Source organism: Sceloporus occidentalis, unplaced genomic scaffold (assembly GCF_023333645.1).
Source record: "Sceloporus occidentalis isolate IW3139 unplaced genomic scaffold, rSceOcc1.0.p SCAF_3, whole genome shotgun sequence".
Classification (NCBI taxonomy): Eukaryota; Metazoa; Chordata; class Lepidosauria; order Squamata; family Phrynosomatidae; genus Sceloporus; species Sceloporus occidentalis.
Window position 1 is genome coordinate 158,144,106 of NW_028316983.1, and position 23,563 is coordinate 158,167,668.

General features: G+C 40.1%; 1 protein-coding gene across 1 annotated transcript in view; it reads right to left on the minus strand.

Moving 5' to 3' along the window:
* The window catches only part of VPS4B (vacuolar protein sorting 4 homolog B), a 37,514-nt gene extending 14,664 nt beyond the window's left edge, over positions 1-22,850 (minus strand). The window contains exons 1-9 of the mRNA XM_089516619.1: positions 22,625-22,850; positions 17,225-17,336; positions 15,390-15,540; positions 13,558-13,625; positions 12,536-12,655; positions 9,504-9,660; positions 7,125-7,273; positions 6,815-6,896; positions 5,163-5,382 (exon numbers count right to left, since the gene is read on the minus strand). Coding sequence (XP_089372745.1) covers positions 5,163-5,382; positions 6,815-6,896; positions 7,125-7,273; positions 9,504-9,660; positions 12,536-12,655; positions 13,558-13,625; positions 15,390-15,540; positions 17,225-17,336; positions 22,625-22,648 — 1,083 coding nt within the window. The 5' untranslated portion in view covers positions 22,649-22,850. The remainder of the gene's footprint in view (positions 1-5,162; positions 5,383-6,814; positions 6,897-7,124; positions 7,274-9,503; positions 9,661-12,535; positions 12,656-13,557; positions 13,626-15,389; positions 15,541-17,224; positions 17,337-22,624) is intronic.
* Between the last annotated feature and the right edge of the window lie 713 nt (positions 22,851-23,563).

Below are 23,563 nucleotides of genomic sequence, written 5' to 3' on the forward strand. Positions count from 1 at the left end.
ATGTAAGTGATTTGGGGATGCAGTTGGCTCTAAGTGACTTTTCTTGAAGTTTATTACAAACCATTGCCTCTATAAAAAATTTAATGTCTTGTCCTCCCTGTCCTTAACCTTTTCCTTGCTTCCTGCTTTCACCAAGATATAATCCAAATATGGATGCAATTGCACTCCTTCCTTCCTGAGATGAGCAATTAGTGGAACCAATACCTTGGTGAAGACCCTGGGAGCTGAGGACAGACCAAACAGAAGCGCCCTGAATTGAAAAAAGCTCTCTTTGAACTGAAAATGAAGATATTTTCTTAAACTAAGGAGCCACTGGTACATGCAAATATACCTCCTTCAAATCAATCAAACCCATTCAGTCATTCATTCGAATATTTTCTCTGACTGTAATTATTCCATCTTGAACTTTTGATATTTTACAAGAATTTTAAATCTAATACAGGACGGTAAATTCCACTGTTCTTTATTACTATGAACAAGATGGAACACACATCTTTGATTTCAAGATAACTATTCTATGGGCCTAATTTGCAGGAGATGATCTATGTGCTTCTGAACAATCTCCTGTTTCTCTGGTTTTGATAATGGTGAGGGGAGATATTTGTTGGAGAACAAATTTGGTATCCCTGAGTGACTACTTGAATCACCCAGCAATCTGAAGTTATCTCCTGCCAAAACCATCTGAAACGCAGTAACCTTCCCCCCACATGAATGTCTCTTATACCAGTATTATCTTCTGTTGCTAGCAGATGGAGCTTCTTTGCTGCTGGAATCCTCTTTTAAACTGGTTTTCCCCCCCATCCAATGAAACCTGCCCCCATTGAATTCATTCTACTATAGTTTCTTCCTCCCTGAAAGTAAGAATAATTACTTTGAAATTGTTTTCTTATCACTTTTCTTTCTGTGCATCATAGGCATAACTTGTTTCTTATCTTTATTTTCAATCAACACCTTCTTTAATGCCTTTTCCCCAAATACCAACTCTTCTTTAAATGGCATGCCAAGTTATTTCTAGACTTTTTATCCACATCCGTGTCATAGCCAGCCAAGAGCAGCTCTCGGAGGAGGAGCCTCCTCCAGAGCAAGAGCTAATTGAGGCTACACCAGGTGCTAATCCTGCTCTGCCAGGTCCCAGCTGTGATCCCCCAGCCCCAGAGGAGGAGGCTCAACTAGGTCCTAGTGCTAGTGAGATGCCTCCTGTGGTGCAACAGCCTAGTGGTGACTCTAGGAAGGAATCATGCCTGAATGTGCCTACCTATAAACAAAGAAAGGCTGAGAGTGCTTGCAGGCGCAGATCCAGGAGAATTGCAGAGAGGCAATTAGCAAACCAGCCTCAGGTGGCAAGGGAGAGTTTTCCCTTACTTAAGGTGCAGAGAGGCATCAACTCAGTGTCAGAGTTTATTGCATGATCCTTTGGTGTGATTGCTGCCGGCACTGGCTCCTTGTATATTGACTCCTTGTTGTCTTGACCTTGGAATGGACTGGACCCTTGTTATCTTCTGGCTGCTTTGGCCCTGGACTGATTTGACTACTCTGACTTCTGGTATCCTGACTTCGGCTTGGCTTTCAGATTGCTCTCTAACGCTGACTCTTTGCAAGGTCTGTGGTCTGCTTCCACTTGCTGTGCTAAGCCATTCTTATCGGCATAGTGTGGGTGTGCTGGCCACAGTCTAGGACACCCAGTGGCAAAATCAGTGATTGATGTACCACTGTTGTTGCCATTATACTCCTTGCCAGAAAATGCCAATGAGTTGTGACTTAAATCAGCAACATACTGTAGATCAATCTGAATGGCTTCATGAGTCTTCTTTAATGCTGACTCTGCCCTTTGCTCATCCACTTCCTTCAGAACTGTGTCTCCCTCTTTAGGAACTACTGCTCCTGAGATATAAGGGCTATGACTGGCCCACCCACCAAAGGCACTTTGAGAGACTCTGTCTTTTTTCCAAATAAATAAAGCTTTTGAAAATAACTCAACAATCTCTTAGTTGTAAAAGTAATTTCTCATTCTAAGTCTACGACCCCTAGAATATATCTGGTAATGAAATCTCCATTAATTTTGGTAAAGGCCTCCTTAAAATTGCTGCTATCCTTTGATCATAATCTACAACTTCCTTATCACTGTGACCACCAATCTGACTGTATTCCATTCCTAACATTTGGAGCACTCTTTTTATTAAGCTCCTGAAATGTTTTACCATGAAAAGCCTATCGGTATTATTTTCAGAATTTAAATCTTCCTCTGTGGAATCTACCTCCTCACTACCATCGTGAGACTGTTGTGACATCGCTGCCTAATGAAATCCATCCTCCACCTCTGACTCATAATCAGAAATAGTATTTAAATGTTTCGTCCTTTTTGTATATTTCTTCTCTTTTATCGTATCTTCTACATGTTCCGTTGCTGTCTTGCTTTGCTGTGTTGTAACACCTGAACTAGCAGTTCCTTTATTACTAACTTGCTTTTTCTCCTTCAGTTGATTCTGTGTACTATTTTCCCTTTTATCTGAATTCATCATGCATAAATTAACTGGTTCAATCAAATTATTTAAATTCATTTGTAATATATAATTCATCAACTGATAATTCATTGCAGACAATGTTACGGTCTGGCCATTGATTTTCACTTGTAATTCATTGTGTGGTTTCAAAATTATATTAATCCTCTTATTTACTGCCTCTTTAATCATTGATTGTATATTGGCCTGGCTAATGTGCTGTTCTCCATCTCAGCACTCACACTGTACCAACATGGAGGCCCAGACACTGTTTGTGCTGTCTGTGGTCCTCCTGTCATCATACTGTTTAAACATGTCAGCAAAGGAGGCTGCACTTCCAAGACTTCTATTCCATTCCTCCAAACTCTCAGAAGTGTCACTAAAGTGCTGAGACTGCACAGAAGCAGTTTCCAAACCACCAATCAGGGCATCCTGTTTGTCCACCATAGCTTCATTCCCTACCTTGGAACCTCCGTTCCCAAGATGGCAAATTGAAGTGGCTATTGTACACTAATCTGCCTCCATGATATGGGCTCGTGCTACAGTTTTAGAAAGTACCTCATATTTTGTTGAATTACCAACTCCTTTTTTCTGTTTTACATCCCCCACAGCTGTTTTTTTTCTAACTTCGACTTGAGTTTTTTCATTTTCAGTGGAGATAAGGAAGCCAGACCACATTCTGCCTCATTCTCATTTGACATAAATATTTGTTTCAATACCAAGTTGTCTTTCTCTCCAGAGCCACACTGGGCAGCAGATATCTGGTTATGTTTTTCTTTGAATGTACTCATGGCATGCTGGGAGGTAGTCAGTTAGTTCACTTCCATTGCTGCCTCTGCCGCAACCTGTTTTTACTTTTTATCTAGAACTGCTGCTGCGGTTTCCTTTCCCATCTCCTCTTCTCTTATTTTTCTCTTTTTTGAATTAGCCACCATTTTACCTATTGTTCCACATCTTAATTAACTTTGTCTAGGGAAAAACATGTCCAGCTGGCAAGGCAGGAAATAAAAAACTGATGAGCAGGTGAGGAGAGTAAATGGATATATCTGAAAAGAATCTAGAAACCTTGAACATGAGGAATAACCCGTTGGTTGTGGAGTGCTTCTCCTAACCCAGCCGGAGAATGTTGTTGTTGTGTGCCTTCAAGGGATTCCTGACTTATGGAAACCCCAAGACAATTCTATCACGGGGTTTTCTTAGAAGAATTTGTTCAGAGGGAGTTTGCCATTGCCATTGAGGTTGAGCATGTGTGATCTGCCCAAAGTTACCCAGTATGCACATATAAAAAAAATTAAATCAGCAGTATGCACATATAAAAAAAATTAAATCAGTACTGTGAGATCAAGTAATAACTCCACATTGTCAGATAGTGAACTTTTTGAAAATCAAAAACATAGTTCTCCATCCAACCCAAGCACCTCAGTTCATGCCATTAGGGATGGAAACAATATTTGAAGAATGGGAGAGTGGGAAAACAAAAAGGTGGTTTCTCAAATGTCAGGAAACACTGAAAGCACCAGACCTGACAAGAAGCTGCTGGTCCTACTATTGCACCAAGATGTAGGGATGATTATGATTTTAAAAAATCATATGTCTGAGATCCTCTATTGAGATGCAGTATAAATATCTACCAGGTGGAGCTACTCTAGTTTCCCCACCCACCCCTAGAGACTCAGTCTTCTTTCCCTCCCCTGGACATGGCCATGTAGCAGCCAAGACAGAGTAAGGGGGAAGATGAGGACCATTGAGCTATTTATTTCTTTATTTCATTTTATACCATCTTTCTCCCAGAAAGGGATGGCAGCTCACAAATAAAAACATTCTTTAAAACATTACAATAAAAGCTTTAAAAACAATTAAAAACATCAAATAAAAACAGTATAAAATTACATGTATTAAAAAACCCCTCAAACCATAACTACTACACACAACCTATATAAAATGTTCTAATAATCGAACACATGATAGCAACATCATCTGCTGGAACCTCCATAAGGTTCTGGAGGATCCTGCATTGTTGTGCATCTGACTATCAAAATGTGGTCATGCAATCCTCAGCTGCCCCCACTAGATTTCCTTTGGGGGGTGCCACAGGAAAACAGTGAGCCTCTGTGGGCTTTGGTCAATGCTCAAGTGAGAAGTGAATTCTTCCCTCTGCAACTACAACCAAAAGATACATGTAGTTGTAAGTTGGACTTGATCTTTTGAAAGTCATTAACCAGGATGCCAGTCATATATTTTAAATATTTGGCCCAGTTGCTAACACCTAAGAGGTGGTATGAGACTTGGCCTTTCTCTTAGAACTGCATCTCCTGCCATAGCCAAGCCTGCCTGCCTTTTCTTTCTTACCACTTGTAAGGTTTAGTTAATTTGTCAATAACATGTAATACCTTTGCCTCCACATACCCCTTAGGGGCACCCATGAGAATGCAAAAATTGCCCACATGATGCACTCTCCCTCTTCTATAACAACGCTGATCAAGATTTTGCGGTTAAGGTGCCAAAAGCCAAAGCAGATGGTACAGTCTGATGGGGTGAAGAGAAATCCCTGCTCTCAGTGAACACTAACATCCTGTCAAAAGTTTTTTGATTGGCCCCTCTTGAGAGAGAGAGAGACAGAGAGAGAAACAGAGAGAAGGAGGGAGAATGGGTCCATTTACTCACTTTTTTAAAGTGTGTGGCTGATTGAACTTTCCTAACTGGCTGCATTAGGGCATCTCGTACTATTACACTGATATCCGCACCCGAGTAGCCATCAGTTCTTTTTCCAAGTTCTCGATAATCTGATTCGGTCAAGGTGTTTTTAGTAGTCCCGAGATGAAGTTTAAACATTGCAGCTCTTGCATGATCTTCAGGTAAAGGAATGTAAATACGCTTCTCAAACCTCATTTGAAAGAGAGAAATAATTCATTTTCTCCCCCATAAAAACAGAACAACATTCTTTCTCATGACTTCAGCACTTCTGGAAATTTTAAATCTTTACTGTATGTGAAAGCTTTAAGATAGTCAAAAGGAACAGTATCTAATGTTTTGTGTTATACAATATTACAGTATTTCATGCACCAATAAAAATGTAACATCTTAACATGACTGTCTACCCTCTCCACCAATATAACTAGCTTTCCAACACATACAGTGGTACCTCGGGTTACGAATTTAATTCGTTCCGCGGCGCCGTTCGTAACCCGATAAATTTCGCAACCCGAAAAGGCGCTGGAAAGCCGCTAGCCGCCGCTAGCCGCTAGCCGCGATTTGAATTTCGCGCCGAAACGCGCCGAAAGGAATTTCGTAACCCGAAAATCCTTTCGTTACCCGGAACAGTTTTTTTCAATTTAACGTTTTCGTACCCCGGAAATTTCGTAACGCGAGCAATTCGTATCCCGGGGTACCACTGTATAGCAGAATAGCCATAAAATAATTGTCCAATCAAGTAAAATCAGTGGTCATTTGGATGTAAAGCTCCTGGTTTGATAAAGCATACACTGGGCCTGAGTACTGGGCCTACGCGTGCTGGTTTCGGTGCACTGATTCTGGTCTCTTTAGATCAGACTTCCTCATTATATCTGAAACACAGAATAGTGTTTTACTATCTGTTTTCTAACTACAATTATAGAGAAGTGGGGATTGCTTGTTCCCATCCTAGCTTCATAAACCACTCTTTATCAAGTCACGAATGTTACATCTGAACTGGGTGTAACCTAGAAAGCAATTTTGGTGACTTGATTAACCTTGGGTTTTTGTAACAAAATAAAATAACAGGTCACTCACTGATCCTACAACCATTTAATTAAAGCTTTAGTTATAGGATCAGAATGAAACAAACATCTCAGCTTTTAATTGGGGGTTAGGGATTTATGTTTAATCAATGTTAATGTGATATTTTACAATTGTTACCACCTTGATCCTTCGGGGAGAGGCAGGCTATAAATAAATATTATTATTATAATATTATTAAAAACAGGTAATATTAGGCAGCCCAACTCTATAGAACTGTGCAGTTACAGTCAACAGTTTGATCTGTCAAAGGTGAATAAATGATTTCTATGGCTGTAAAGTGGAATAAAATTTTCCACTCATTTCCACTAAAAATGTAACATTACCCTTGGGTTACTGATACATATAGTGCTCGCTGATGCTGCTAAGCATATTCTTGGATCAAAGGGCACTTGCTGGGACCAACAAACATGATACTTTGCCAGTGAAAATGTACTAGCAGTGGACAAGTAGCCCTGCAATCATGAGTGCTCTAAAAGCAGAGGACTAGTATTTGGGATAAAACTATAGGAGAGCACCAAAAGAGTTATGTTACGTATTACCTTCTTCTGATGGCAGAATCTAGAACCCAAGGTATGTTTGTAGCTCCCAGTACCAAAATCCCTTCATTGTCTGTTCCAACGCCTAATGAGAACAGGTAAATCTAATCAGTAACAATTACACAACTTCTGAACCATAAGCAATATGGAAAAATAACCCAACATTAATACCATTAAACTTTTCATCTCCCCAGATTACCTAGGGTAGGCTGATGCAAGCTAGGCCACAATATTATGTAAGTATTATTTAACATTATGCAAGTCAAAATATCAATTATTTAAACAAATTATGCCAGGAAGCCAATAAACCTACCTTGCATCTGGACTAGAAACTCTGTTTTAATGCGCCGAGCTGCCTCACTTTCATTTTCACTTCTGGACCCACACAGAGAATCTATTTCATCAATGAAAATAATTGAAGGCTTGTTTTCTCTAGCAAGCTGGAAGAGATTTTTCACTAACCTGTGAAAAAAATTAAATTACATATTAGAAAGCAACATATAGCAGCATGACATTGCACTGCATCTTTTCCAAAATTCATTGTTATTAATAAAGTTCATTTTTACAGCTTTTCCATCTCTGATCAGATACCAATATCCCTAAATCATAGTTTTTATTTCCTTCATAGAAGAACATAGAAGAAATATCCTAGCTGCTTCATAAGAATTGACACAATTCATTACAGGTTCTTGGGCATCACTACATTGGTCAGAACTATTAACGCACCATGCAATAATTAGCATTTTATAAATCTAGGCAAAACAGATATGAAACTTAATTTTTTCTATAGCTGCATTTCACAATAACATGAAAAGTACTGGTCATAGGGACGTGGTGACTTGGCGGTTTAGACACTAACTCTGCTGATTGCAAGGTTGGCAGTTCAAGCCCAAGTACTGCGTAATGGGATGAGCTCCTGTCCCTAGTCCCAGCTTCTGCCAGTTTAGTAGTTCGAAAGCATGTAAAAGCGCAAGTAGATAAATAGTTACTGTGAAGACACACCCAACTAAAGGTGGTGGCAGGTTTGGGTGTGCAACGCCGGTACCCTGGTGAGATCAAACTCTTTTACCCAAAAAGGCTCTGAAGCTGAATGTAAAGTTCAAAAAGGGGGAAGTTTAATTTAAAGGACAAAAATAAAGAGTTTTCTCCTCCCCAGCTCTAGATAAAAGACACTTTACAGTTTCAGCAATGTTCCAGATGTCATCTTTCTGGGTCTGATGTTGGTTTGCTCTCCTCACTCAATGGAGCTGGTGCAGGGTCTTTCAGCTCCTGAATTCCTTTACTCACTTGCTGTTGGTAACTAATTTGGCTAAATTGGTAACTAAAATGGCTAACATGTAAGAAATGCCCTTTCCGGCTGTCTGGGCCTGTTTGCCACCAAAAGACAACTCTCTGCCTGCTCACAGCAAAGACTGCTCCGAACTAAAAGCTTCCAGCTACAACAGAGCATGCTGGGAAAGGGCAAACCAAACCTGGAAATAATGCAGGGGAATCCTACAGCTCCTCCCATAAACTAATACAATGACTTTTCTACACTAAAATAATCTATGGCCTGAACCAATGTGAAAGAAAATGCAGCGGGAGATTCAATCAGTCCTGGCAGGACATCACAGTTACCACTTTGCTGGGAAGATAATAGCTTTCTATGCATCCATGATGGCCTCAGCTCTATGATTCTATTACAATGCTGGCTCTTCAGCTTAGTAACGGAGATGAGCACTGCCCTCTACAGTTGGACACAACTTGACTATATTGCCAAAAGGGAAACCTTTACCTTTTTATTGGTCATACTTCACAAAGCAGACACCACAGATCTATTCTAGGTAGTCCTAAAATCGCATTTAGCCCTATGTCTCACACCTACACCAGTATAGTGTAGAGCAAAATAGAGCAAAAGCTGCTACTGCTATTACCAAGCCACAGTCTGATGCAGCTGGTCCTGAATAACAACTGTGTTAAAGACATCTATTTAGCCAAGTTGGGACTTCCTACAAAATTACAACTCCTCAGATAAATCTCTCTTTCCAAAGGCTCTAATTTACTTCACCACTCCTGAACATCTTCAGCCGCCTCCTTCAGACAGAACAAGTAGTTTTCCAAATAGGATGCAATGAATGATTGGATGATCTTTATTTTTAGTTGTGAAAATGCTGAATTTTCCATCTCATAAACAGGTGATGAATAGCTGGGCTAGCCTGCTGTAGCAAAACGAAAGCCAGCCAATATAGACTTATATAGAGACAATATATAGACAATATAGAGCTGTTGTGCATCTTGGTAATTTGATAAAGAAAAAGCATATATTATAATAATTCACCACTAAAATTCACAAGAGTAACTGGCAGTGTAACCACACTGCAGAATTAAAGCAGTTTGACACCACTTTAACTGCCTGACTCTGTCCTACAGAATCATGGGATTTGTAGTCTGGTGAGTTATTCAGCCTGGCCAGAGAGCTCTGGTGCCTCAGCAAACTACAAATCCCAGGATTCTGTAGGACAGAGTCAGGGCAGTTAAAGTAGTGTCAAACTGCTTTAATTCTTCAGTGTGGCTAGGCCATGGGTCTCCAGAAAAGTCTTGGGCTTTTTATATTGAGTCAACACATGTTTGCAAGGTCTGCATGATTTAAGATCTAAGAAATTCACACCCAACACACTTGAAAGTATCTGTGATCTGAAGCATTACTACTTACTTCTCGCTCTCCCCTAACCATTTTGATACAAGGTCAGAAGAAGATACAGAGAAAAATGTAGAATTGTTAGCTTCTGTTGCAACAGCTTTTGCCAAGTAGGATTTTCCCGTCCCTGGGGGTCCAAACAGAAGAATTCCTCTCCAGGGTGTTCTTTTACCTAACAGAAAGATTAAAAAAATAAAAAAGTACTACTCATGGAATTGCCTTCTCAGTTTCACACTGAATGTGGTATACAAAAAAAATCTGCGGGTAATCAGAACTTATAATAATAATAAATTTTTATTTACGATATGTTTCCCCGCTTTTCCCATTGGATCGAAGTGGGGTTACAGACTATTAAAACCATACAAAGACTCTTATAAAAATATAAAATAAATACCAGCAATACAAGCTTCTATTAATACACAGTCGTACAACATACATATCCAGGGTAAGGCAGAGAATCAATAGCAACAAGCGTGTAAATCTTATTCATCAGGGGTAAAGCTTGACAAAAGAGAACGGTCTTAAGTCTCTTTTTAAATGTTTCCAGGGGGGTCATAAGACAGAGCTCCTCAGGAAGACTGTTCCAGATCCGCGGGGCTGCTATCGAAAAGCCATCTGGGATGTGGAGACATATTTGGACGATGGAGTTTCCAACAGATTCTTCCCAGATGTTCTGAGTGTGCGGGGCGGATCATATGGGGAGATGCGGTCCCTCAAGTAACTCGGGCCCAAGCCATGTAGGGCTTTATAGGTAATAACCAACACCTTGTATTGTGCTCAGAAGCGAATACCACACTTAAAAAACCTCGAAACTTCCAACAAGTATGTTTTTGGAAACATCTCCAAGAAAACAAAACAACATAACCTCTCAGCACAATACTAGAAGAAAGCAAAGAAGATTATGCTTGCAGATTGGGATGAATGAAATGTGTTTGATTTTGTATTATAACAAGAAAAGTGGATTGGCTGTAGAAAAGCATTTTAGAGAAGTTTTTATTTGTTTGGTTTTCTACTTTGAATTTCTTCACGTTGGAGGGTGGGAAGTCAATTTTAATAATATTATTGTATGTTAGTATTAGTTTAGTTTATGTAATTGTTGGGTTTAGTACATTGGAGTGAAGGGGAGGGGAATTATATTTGTAGATAAATTAGGGAATTAAGATTATTTATTGATAATTGCTTCTTTTGGTGTTGTGTGAAGCTTCTTTTCGTTTCTGTTATTGTTATTGTTGTATTTTTAATGTATGCTATGTTTTAAGCTTAAATTTTATTTTAATAATACTGGATTCCTGCTACCAGCTACTCACAAAGAACTTGATATATTTCATTTATTTAAAGTACTGCACCAAAAAATCTATTTGCAAGTCCAATTCTGATGACTGTTTTTACATATATGCTGGAAAACATATGTTGCTAAAGTAGAGCACCCAGGGCTGCCTACAAAGCACCCAATTTCCATGCAGACATACTTCATGTGTGGCCTTACACTGGGTGCTTGAGCAACATCTTTGGCGTACAGTGCCATCTACCAGTTAAGTGTGGCATGAGATACTCTAAACAGTGTTAACCATGTTTTGGTAACTTCTAGAGTGGACTACTATCATGTATATTATATGCAGTAGAGTAGTCTCTTTGAAGGCTACTTGGAAACTACAAGTGCTCTGAAATATAGTTATTAGATTATATTCTTAAACTTCACTGCTTGCATTTGCATTTGACATAAGCCAGATGCTGGTTTTAATCTTCACAGATCTATACAACTGGATCCTATGGCCTGAATCCAATTGTTAGTTACAACCACAGTAAACACATTGAACCAATGAAACCTAAATAACTGCTTTCTAAATTCCCATTGATTTAATGGGTCACCTCTACTAGAGCCTAGAAATAAGATTTAGGCCTATGTATTTAAAGGGATTGCACATTCCCTCATGAACCTGTCTGAATGCTAAGATCTTCCTCTATGTTCATTTTCTGTCTCTGATGTTAGGCAAGTTGTGACTGAGAAGATGACCTTCTGGTGGTGCTTGCTTTTCTGCACAATGTTTATCTGCATTAACCCAAACACTGACAGCTATGTGATATTTACATCTTTACACTTGTATTTACACAACAGCCATCAACAATTTCCCTCACTATCTGACATAAGCAGCTTCTACAATTTCATGCCATCATTTGCTTTGCTGGCCCCATTTCTCTCTTAGTTCCCTTTCAAAGCAAACTTTTGTTCCACATGTCAGAACATTAATAGAATTCTGGTGTGTCCAGGGTTCCACCTCATTTCCCAAGCTAACAACAGTTCAAAGCTAACAATATGCACATGTGAAATGAAACAACCAGATCAGGCAAGACTTGCATAACTACCGAAAAACATGTGAACGTTCTGGAGACAGTTTTAAAGCTTCCAAAATACACGATTCCCTCCACCACCTTTCACCAGATTCCACCTTGCTTACAATTACCATTTTGGTGGTCAAACATATAGATCTTTGTTTTTTATGCTTGGAGTAGCTGGAGAAGCAGGTTATCTGCTTTCCTCTCTCTCTCTGTTCATGCATGCTTCCTAAGTGATCCTCAGGGCTGCTGTTTTTTACCTGGCCTGTGGTAGGCAGGCACAATCATCTACAGTAGAATTGCTAAGTAAGAATTACATTTCCTCCTAGCTCAAGCTTTATTGTATTGTTTGCTCCAGGCATGTTGTTGCAAACCAACACAAAAAGTGTGTCTCTTCAGCTGTTCAGCATCATTCCAATGTTAATGCCGCTAACATTCCAGCTAGTAAGAAGATGAAAAGGAAAAGTGGACGGAGCTTAGTGTTCATAAAAGAATTTTGTAAAAAAAGCATTTCTTTCTCAGAAGCTTTATTACTGTATTTGAATTATGTCTGTATTTAGTACTTATGGGATAAGTACATATTCTGCTGAAAAACTTTAGAAGCTCTTAAATCCATGGCCCATAACCCAAATATTTCAGGATTTTAAAACATTAAAAAAAGAAAAACTAAGCCAGTCATTATTGCCAAGTGATTTATACTTAATTGGTTTTACCTGTGAAAAGATGAGGAAACTTAATAGGCAATATTACTGCTTCTTTAAGTGCTTCTTTTGCTCCTTCTAGACCAGCAACATCATTCCACTTGACATTTGGTCGTTCCATAACAATGGCACCTATTAAACAAAATACTATTATTTTAAACATTTCTTTCTCCAGTTTCAAAGAAGAACATTTAAACATCAACATTAAATCAGAATCCCATTAATTTACAAACTAGCATTCACTTCAGACTGATTAATCTCAAGGCTACAGTTTGGGTAGTCATTCAGAGTTTATCATACAGATTTGTCTGTGAGCCACAGTGCTTTAAAAAAAAAGAATGCTTACACTTATACTAATTCTGTTTGTCTTACTGGCAAGTATTTAGTGAGAACCAATCAGATATTGGTTCCATACTATTTCATTTAACGGGCCACAATATATCAAAGTACCCAAGTAACCTCTCCATCAACAGTGGCTATAAGCATGATTTTGGTTTGGTGCTTTCAATGCTTTCAAAGAAGTCTCTCTCATGGTTTTTGGATGTTCTTTAGGGTGGACAGCCACAAAGACTTTGGTCATGCAGACAGCACTATGGCCTAGTTTTTCGACATGACAACAAAGAGAGGGAATATCAGTAGATAAAATAATGATCAAACAATAAACAAAGCAAGGATGCATTTTCCCCTTCCTCTTTGAAAGCATTAGACCTTAGTGACAATGCTAAATATCCAAATCTTAACATGGCATTTGGTCATCATCTTGCTCACTATGATCCCTTACTGGCAGGGGTTAAGTAATAAGAGAAAATAAAACTGCCAGAAAATCACTAGATAGCAAGAAAAGTGGCAGCAAAGAGCTAAGAACAAACCAAAAGGTATGTATATATAAATAAATAAAGCCATATTTAGGTGCGTTCTTCAAGTCAGGAGCACCTAATGATCCTTAATGTTAATGTCTACTCCATTATCAGACTATTATCATGTCTTGATAGAACTGCTTTGTTCCAGACATTAAGAGCATGATGTAAAGCTACCTTGGAGTTGATTCTGCAGCTTCTTTTTCTCAGGATCATCTGATTCTCCTTCTCCATCACTATCATTTCTAGTTTGGGTATAAACAGAAGTACACAGGTGAAACAGAAACTGGCCTTCTCAGTCGACAGTGAAAATGATGTGTTTCTTAAAAGACATCCTTCCCTCAAAAGACATCTTAAGAAATATGTGCATGTCAAAAAACTACCTTAAAGCAAGATTAATAGAAAAGTAGTATTTCAGTAATGGAAATTAGATTTAGTAAACATAATTTCAAAGCAACAAGTTAATCAGAGCCTAGCCCATGCTGATTTTTCATTAATACTTCCAGGGGGAAAAAAGTAGTAATACAATTCCATGAAGCAGCATTTTGACCAATCAAGAAATATACAGGACACATGCCAGCACACAACAGAAGAGTTTTACCTGGCACCTTCAATTTTCAATATACTGAAGAAAGCAAGTCCCCACAGATTTTACCTGTACATTTGACCCTTGACATTCATGGGGGTTAGGGGCTCAAGGCCCCACATGAAAGTCAAAATTTGTCAATAAAGCAAGGGACAAGAGCAGTGAGCTCTCAGAGAGTCCCCCATCTCCTTTCTGAAGCCTCAAATAACTCTAGCAAACTCTCTGAGGCACTGGAAGGGCAGGGGAGCAGACATTCGCAGCTCCTTCCTTCACTTCCAAGGCTTCAGGGAGATCCAGGGAGCTCTCTGAAGCCTTGGAACAGCAAGAAGGAGGGCACGTTTGCTTTCCCCAAACCCCTTCCCAAGGCAAGAGAGCTGTCTTTCCCCAGGCACCTCCCTGTCCTGGAAAAGGGTGAGGGACTATTTTCCCCTTCCTAAAGCAGAGAGCTGCTTGGGGAAAGAGAAAGCTCTCCGTCCAGGAAAGGGGTGGGATTGGCACATGCACCCTTCCCGGCTTCTCCCTCCTGGGCTTTTTTCCCTCCCCGGGGGGAAAAACTGAGGAGGAAGGAGGAAGAGGAGTGCATGTGCAGCGGCCTTGACCTCATGAATAATTGAAACCGCAAGTGTCAAAGCCACAAATATCGAGGGACGACTGTACTTGTTTTTCAATAAGCATGCTTTTGGTTACAGCCTCCAAATTTCTTAATACAAGGAAGAACCTAAAAGCTTAATACATTAGAAATTATGTTCTAGGTGAACCTTTCTATCAATATTAGGTTTGGGCTTGCCTGCCCTCCACACACAAAAGAAAGTAAAAACGTGAGGTGGACAGCACAGCATTCATCTAAAGCCAATGGATTAGATCCAGACTTAGTCATACGTACTTACAATAGAACTACTGAAATTGCTAAATTAAATAATATTACTCTAAGTATGATTAAATGTGGATTTAACCCCCAGTATTGTTTTCCACTGTTCTATCACTTTATTTCTACCCTGCCTTTCCCCCAAAGCAGATAATCGGGATCGTTTGTTTTGTTCCTAGGACTAATGAGTGCTACGAAATGTATACCATGTCCAAACAAAAGTTACGGACCTACTTGTTTATTATGCTTTTCTTGCCCCCCTCAATATGAGAAGGAAATGAAAACATATCACACAGACAAAATCCCAGAATGCCATATCTGGATAGGCCCAGTAACTGTGTAAAAGGAAACCATGTGAAACTGTAATGTAATTGGACCAGTCAGTAAAACAATTACACACAAAAACACACAAATGATCTTGAATAAATTTACAGAAGCAACACTAAAACTGTGTTTATAAAATGTGAAACTATACATGCCATAGATAATATTATTTTTCATGCAACGTTCTATCACTTCTAGAATTTCTAGATGTGTCAGAATAAGTAGTCAACATACCCCTTTTCATCAGCTGGACCAGATTCTTTCACTGGTTTGGGGGCAGCTTTCTCTTTCTTTTTCAGATATTCTTTCAGCTTTTCAGCTCTGTCCAGATACTCAGTACACTTTGCTCTGATGCTCTGCTTTGCTTTATCACCCTGTGCTTCATCTATGAACAATAAAGTATTCTGTTTCACCACACAGGTCAAGTTTAGATAGTGTACTTTTTTATCTACCAACTCCCCATTAATTACAACTGTTTATAATGTTATGATTGAATACTACTCATAGAATCATAGAGTTGGAAGAGGCCACAGGGGCCATCCAGTCTATTCTGTTGATTTCCCAACTGAGAAAATGTAACACCTGAATAATTTTACAATGTATTCTTATTCATCATGGCAGCAAAGTAAAATTAAGATGTTTTCTTATTTTTTCTTCCAATTAAGAAGGTAATAATAATTAAGATGGTACGTATTAAGATGATAATAATACTAATGTGACAATTATTAAGCATTAATCAAGCAAACAAGGTTGTTTCCAAAACCGCAAAAAGAAAATAAACAGGTTAGTAAGGTTTAATAAAATGTACTTAGAGTAACTCAAAATAAAATTATTGTAGAAATCATGGCTTAAATTGGGATAGGCAACCTGATGGTCTTGAATAGGAGTTGTAGTCCAAAATATGTGCAGGGTACCTGGTTTCCTACACTATTTTAAATAATACTTGATTACTCCATTTGGGTGTTGGGATAAAACTGATGTTCTATTGCAAGACATTTAGCACAGAAGAGAACAAGCTGAAACCTGTAAAAAAAGTTTTCAAGGTCTGTACATTTGGGAAAGAATTGGCACCAAGCTCAGCTCTAATTAACAGTGACGGAGAAAATTAGTAAGATTTCACAACAAAGAGTGCCAGGCAATTTCCTAGAAATATAAGGAGAGTCCCTCTCTAGGGTGATTGGCAGACTTTATGTTTGATGGCCCCATGGCTGTTTGCTTCTGCTGCAAAATCTGTGCCAGTACCATGGATCAATGGCAGACACGACCCTGAGCAATGTGTACTGCCACTGAACCTTGCTCTTTTCAAACTCCTACCATTATTTTTGACCCTTTCCCCTTCTTTCCCAGAATGGGCACCAAAGGGCCTTCCAACTTCCTGGAAGACACTCTTGAGCAGCACTTTGAGGGCAAGCATCACCAAGAGTGGCTGCCAGTGTATTCTACAAGACACCTGTATAGCAAATCTCAGAGAGCTTGGTATCTCTTACCGTCCATGTGCTGTGATTCTGAGAAGTGTTCCTAATAAACTAATGAAAGGGGTTCACCTTTCTAATATAATGTGCATAAAGAAAGCATTCACTCTGATAGAGAGAAATGGAACTGTTTGGAAAGAGAAACATAATGGAAGCAAATAAAGATGCTTCTCACCCCTGAAAGCTTGAACATAATCACCAGGTGAGTGGCTGGGTATGCAGTTAAGAGCAGTTCTAGCCCTCTACTGAACATTAGTTGAGGCCAAAACATTGTTGTGTGGATCCTGGTAATCAGATTATTAATTAAACGTTTCATTTCTTCTTAACTGTGCTTGAGAATACTTTTAGAATATTTTCCTTATCTCTTGCCTCTTCCACTGTTGCTCATCAGTTTAATTTGTGTCCTGCCTGCAAATTTTCCTCCTGTTCTAACTGCTAGTCTTAGAGCTGATTTGGAAGGGCCTTCTCCCAAATGGGGCTAAATATCACTAAGATAACTACAGAATGTAATTTGGGAACTAAAGATATAGCATAAAGGAATTTGAAGGCTTGTTTAAACAAACCCCAAACACTTATACTTAGCCTATTAATTCTTACATTTGACAACATGAAGAAAATACTGTACAGCATGTTGATACAAGCGGAGGGCTTCCTCAAAGTTCCCTGCTTTATCTTCTTGTGCTGCCTTACTAGCAAGGTCTATTGCTTTCTGTAAACAAGAAACATGATTAAGATTAAATATATTAGGTGAGTAGTGTCTGAACAGCATTTCCAGTATATGAAAGCAGGAAAATAATAAACTTGCATATATGCTGAAATGACATCTTCCATTTAAAATTGTCTGAGGCAGTATACCATTGACCAGGAAACATTTCATTTTTCAAAATCACTGGAAATAAATCAAGTTTCAGTTTCTAACTTGACATACATAGCACCAGACATAGAGAGTGTGAATGGCACGTAGACACAACCATGAAGAAAGGTGTGTAGAGGAAGCAGCTTGTAAGAAACAACACTGACACACACCCCTCATTCTGCATTTTAATGGAAATCGACAGCCACAAGATGAGTTTTGCCAGAACAAGAATGAAAACCCCCTTTATCTTTTATGTGTTCCTAAACACCCAATGAAGAAAAAGGCTTGGATCATCTCATAACTGAACATAAAGCACTTTCAGAGAAGACTTTCTTATCCCCTATTCCTGCTTGCAACCAAATCTTTGTCCCCTCCATCTCTCCAGAGGCTCCATGGGAAATCCCCCTGAACAACCTGGGACAGAGGGCAAGGTGCTGCAGAGGAGAAAGGAATTGCCCCAAATCAGGCAGAGGCTCCTTTGGTTGCCCTGCTGTGATATGTACCACACAGTAATGTAAAGGACAATGGTGCACTGTGGAAATGGCTATTTCAATCTCAGTACATAAATAAAATATACGTGTCTAAAATTCCTAATATTAATTAATACAGATCTTTATAAAACCTTACAATGTAGCATTCACACAGATTCAAATACACACATCCTATCTGCAGACTAACAATCTAAACATTATGTTCAAAAAGAGCTAATCTCTCCTTACACAATCACAGCATAAAGTTCACAGAATGCATAACACAAGGCCTTCCACAAAGTGCCATGCTGTTGCCTCATCATGCTATGGAGATTACCCTTAGTTCTCAAAGGCTATGTCAGCGGAGTATTGAAATGTGTGATTCCCTCACCACCAATTTCTAGCAGAGGGACTCCAGAGTTGCAACAACTCTAGCTCAATGGAAGAACATTTACTTGGCATCCCAGCTTCAGTCCTGTTAGAAATGAAAAAGACTTCTTCCTTAAATTCTTTGAGAGATGCTGCCAGTTAGAGATGCTGAATTAAATGAGGCAATGGTCTGGCTTTTGTATAAGGCAACCCTCTGTTTCATCATCAGAAATAACTGCTCCAGCCGATCATACAAAAAAGATAAGCATGGTTTCACCAGAGCAACAATTGAAACAGACTTGGGCTAGCATCCTGTTGGTTAGTCATAAGCAAAGTAGGTCCAATCAATCAACTGTTGAATGCCGAGTCCACATTTTATTATTCTTAAAGTGTATGTATATAACATTATCCACATTGATTTAAAGTGTTACTCTAATCAACATTAACAACATGGTTTAGATGTCTCTGTGTGTTCAAAGGCCTTTACAAGTTCTCACTGAACATGTTCTGGTGGAGAGGAAAGTCCAAGTATTTCAGCAACCTGTTAGATCCAAACACCTGTCAAGAGGAATTGCTTCCAGGAAATTTACAGGCCAGGCATGAAAGATTCAGTCTCCTTCTGCTTTCTGCTCCCACCATCTGAAGAATGTCTCTGATCATGGGTTTGTCTAGATCTCTCTTGATACTCCGATCACTCCCTGAACAAGATAGTCTATGGGGATGTACAGACAGGCCCAAAGGGGCGGCATGTAGTCGCCCCTTTTTATACCCAGATCGAGGCCGTGGCAACCACATGTCGTGGCCCTAATTTGGCATTTCCAGAGCGCAGTAGCTGTGGCTTTAATGCACTCCTTCAGCACTGCATCATGCGGACGCAGTGCCGTGATGTGTAGACGCTAAGCCCCGACTTGGCCCCAAGGCTGGCCCAAACCAGCGGTCTGCACAGGGCCTATGAGAAGCAAAGAAATCATATAGTACTTTTGGGACTAACTAAGTGAAAGATGTAGCATAAACTTTCATAGACTTGGCCTATTTCCTGAGATACAATAAAATAAATAAAAATAAAATTTTTATTTCTATCCCACTTTTTGCTAGGCAAAGTAAGTAAGACGTAAAATTAGTCGATGAAAGCTTATGTTACAACATCTTTCACAGTTAGTCTCAAAGGTGCTGTAAAATCTCTTTGCATATTGCTATTCCAGACTAACATGGCTATCTATGAGAGCTCATTTCCGATCCATTTTGGAGGTGCCCTTGTTGGGGAAGGCTAGCCTCATGTGTGGAATTATTATTTTAATATTATTATTATATGAACCAGTATGAAATTCCATAACTGAGCTATGGCACCAGAAGTACACCAGCCAATATTTACAAGTTGACTAAGTTGCTATTCTGTGCACTGAGTGGTATTTAAGTTTTCTAGGAAGCTCGTATTAACACCACCACCTTATCACCATCACCATCCCCACTACCCAATTTTTTTACTTTTAGGGTTGTGTAACGATATGCTTGACAGTCCGCAGAAAATGTATAGTTGGATGATCATCTGTAATCCTTAGATATCATCCTTTTAAACAGCCTTATTCTTATTGTAAGTCTTGAGAGCTGGTGTGGTGTAGTCATGTGAGCATTGGATTCAAACTCTGGAGACTAGGGTTTGAATCCCCACTTAACCAGTCACACTCAGTCTCAGAGGAAGGCAAAGGAGAGCCCATTCTGAACAGATCTTGCTGACAAACTATGTGATAGGTTTTCCTTAGGGTCAACCATAAATTGGAAATGACTTGAAGATATACAACAACAAGAAGTCCAGCTTGGTCAAGTCATACACTCTCAGCCCCAGAAAACCCTGTGATAAGACACACTGTTAGACAGAAATGACTTGAAGGCAAACAACAACAACAACAACAACAAAATTTTGTCCTTATTACTTCCATGTTATTTGTGCCTTCGGTACCAAATTTTCTGTTAAAAGAAGTAACACTCCAGAAATAAATTTGCTTCATTTAAGTAGCTATACCTGTATTGTTTTAACTTTTTACACTAAGTTACATAAATCTTTGTGGGTAGCCCTGATTCTCTCAGCCCCAGGGGAATGGATGAGTCAGAAATGACCTGAAGGCACATCACACACACTTGGATAATAATCTGTATGTAGAGAGATCTTGTGGCACCTCTGAGACTAACTGAAAGAAAGAAGTTGGCAGCATGAGCTTTCATAGACTTCAGTCTACTTCCTCAGATGCATTTGGTGGAATGGTAAGCCAGGGACTGAAACTATATACGCTCTTGGTGTATGAGAATATCAGTTCAAATTCAAAACCCTATGGGTATAGAAATGAAGTAACAAGTCCAGTTTTAACGACGGCCATTTGTGAACAAAGACATAGTCACTGGATATGGAAATGAGATGGTAAGACCAGTTTGGCCTTGGAAACTATCCTGTAAGTGGGGAGAACAGATCAGCAACAGAATAGTCAGTAATGGATTGAACAGGTATAACGGCTTCCTGGCTCACTACATACACTTCAACACTATCTGACCCCATCCTCTGTGTGTGTGTTGTGTGTATCCTATATCCATCTGTCCTCTTCACCTACAGACTAGTTTCCAAAGCCAAACTGGTCTTGCCACCTCTTTTCCATACCCAACGGCTATGTCTTTGTCCACAAAAAGAAACTGAAAACATTCAGGGGTAGCTGCGTTGGCCATTTAATAGTGATTTTAGATCGTAAGCCTGAGGGCAGGGAAATGTCTGATAAGTCACTCCAATAGCCTTTTGGCTGAAGAGCAGGGTATAAATACTCTAAATAAATATTGGCCAACCGAAATGAACAATATACTCGTTGCCAGCTTTTGCTTCTTCTCCTGTTTGGTTTGTTAACATCTTGCCTGATGAAGAACCCCACAGAGCTTTGAAGCTTGCAATAAATATATCGTGTATTTCGCTTGGCCGATAAAAGGTATCGCCGATGGATTTTTGTTTGCAATCATTAAAACTGGACTTGCTACAAAGGATTCTGAATTTGAATCGACATTCTCAAATACCTATGGCATATATATATGTGTGTGTGTGTCCCTGGCTTCAACGCCACTAAATGCATCTGAGGAAGTAGAGCCTTCCCTCCATGGCATGTGACATCATCCGGCCTCAGAGGGAGTGAAAAGGCAGGGCCAGCTCCATCAGGGTTATCCAGAGAAAGAAGAAGGGCCCTCCCTCCGGTCCATCTGCCTTGCTCCAGGCCTCAGAGGGAGAGAGGAACCACCGGATTCGATCCCCTTCCTCACCATCCCCTTCTCCTTTTGTGTCATGCCTTTTTAGATTGTAAGCCTGAAGGGAGGGAACCGTCTAATTCAAAATAATAATGATTGTAAGCCGCCCTGAGAGCCCTTAGGGCTGAAGGGCGGGGCACGAATACCGTAAGCAAATAAGTAAAACCTGAGGAAGTAGACTGAAGTCTATGAAAGCGCATGCTGCCAACTTCCTTAGTTGGAGCTACTACAAGACCTCCTTATGTATCTACTACAAAGGTGCTACTACAAGACCTCCTTATGTATCTACTACAAAGGTGCTACTACAAGACCTCCTTATGTATCTACTACAAAGGTGCTACTACAAGACCTCCTTATGTATCTACTACAAAGGTGCTACTACAAGACCTCCTTATGTATCTACTACAAAGGTGCTACTACAAGACCTCCTTATGTATCTACTACAAAGATGCTACTACAAGACTTCCTTATGTACCTACTACAAAGGTGCTACTACAAGACCTCCTTAAGTACCTACTACAAAGATGCTACTACAAGACTTCCTTATGTACCTACTACAAAGGTGCTACTACAAGACCTCTCTACGTATGACTCTGGAGACCAGAGTTCGAATCCATGACACCCACTGGGTGACCTTGGTGCATAGAGAAATCTTGTAGCAGCACCTTTGTGACTAGCTGAAGGAGAGACAGACATTGGCAGCGTGAGCTTTCCTGGACTTCGGCCTACTTCCTCAGGTGCATGGGAATGAAAGGGACCAAAACAACCAAACAAACAGAAACCCCTGACTCTGAACCCTTGCCAAGAAAATACAGTAGTTCTCAAGCTTTGGGCCTCCTCTTCCTCCTCCAGATGTTTTGGACTCCAATTCCCAGAATTCCCAGCCAGAGTGTTCCTTGTTCAGGAATCCTGGGAGCTGAAGTCTCAGAGAAACAACACGGAGTCCCGGGTGAGTGTGTCCCAGGCAGGCTCCTTCTCCTCAAGCCAGGCCTCTCCCTCTTTCCCTCCTTCCTTCCTTCCCTGCCTCACCTGCAAGTTGGACGTGGCCGCCATGATGGGCGGAGTTGCGGGGGGGCGACGGAAGCCGAAAAGGGACTCTCTTGGGAGTCCTCCCTTTGAAACCCTCTGAGGTCCCTCCGCTGAAGGAGAGGCCAAAACAAACAGATGGGTTCTTATTAAAAAACAACTTCCTCAACCCAGTCCCACCGCCGGCCGAGAGACGGATGCCAAACTGCGCTTCCGCTTCCGCTTTCGTGACGTCACGTACCGCACCCGGGGGGCTGAGAAGCCCGAACCGGAAGAAAGGGGATAAGGGCGGAAGAAGGGAGAAGCGCGGCTACTCACGGCGCATGCGCGCTCAACTTCCGGGTTGGTTCTTCTTCCCTACTCTGGTCTCCTACTCAGTGGTTTTTAAAGGGAAAGGATGAGAAAGTGGAGCAGCTGCATCCGATTCCACACTGTGGGAATAATGCAGTTTTGGCACAGCTTTAACTGCCCTGGCTCCATCCTACAGAACTCTGGCGTCTCTCTTTGGAAAAGATTTATTTTTATTTTTAATTGCAATTTGTTTGTTTTCTAAATTGTTATTGTGAGCCGCCTTGGGTCCCTTCGGGGAGAAAGGCGGAGTACAAAATAAATAAATAAATAAATAAAGGCTAAAGAACTTGTGAAACTGAACTCCAGGACTCCCTAGGATGGGGCTTCAGCACTTAAAGCGGTGTAAAACTGCATTATTTCTACAGTGCAGATGCAAAGACTTTGAATCAAACACTGAACAGAAGGGAGATTGTGACCAAGAAATAAGATAAAGGCTAAGAATGGGAAGGGCAGCTATGAAAGAATTGGTCAAGGTCCTAAAGCACAAACATAAACAACTGAGTACTGAAGTTTGAATCGTCCAAGCTGTTGTGTTCGCTATCATGATTTACGGATTCTAAAGAATAACCATAATAATAATAATAATAATAA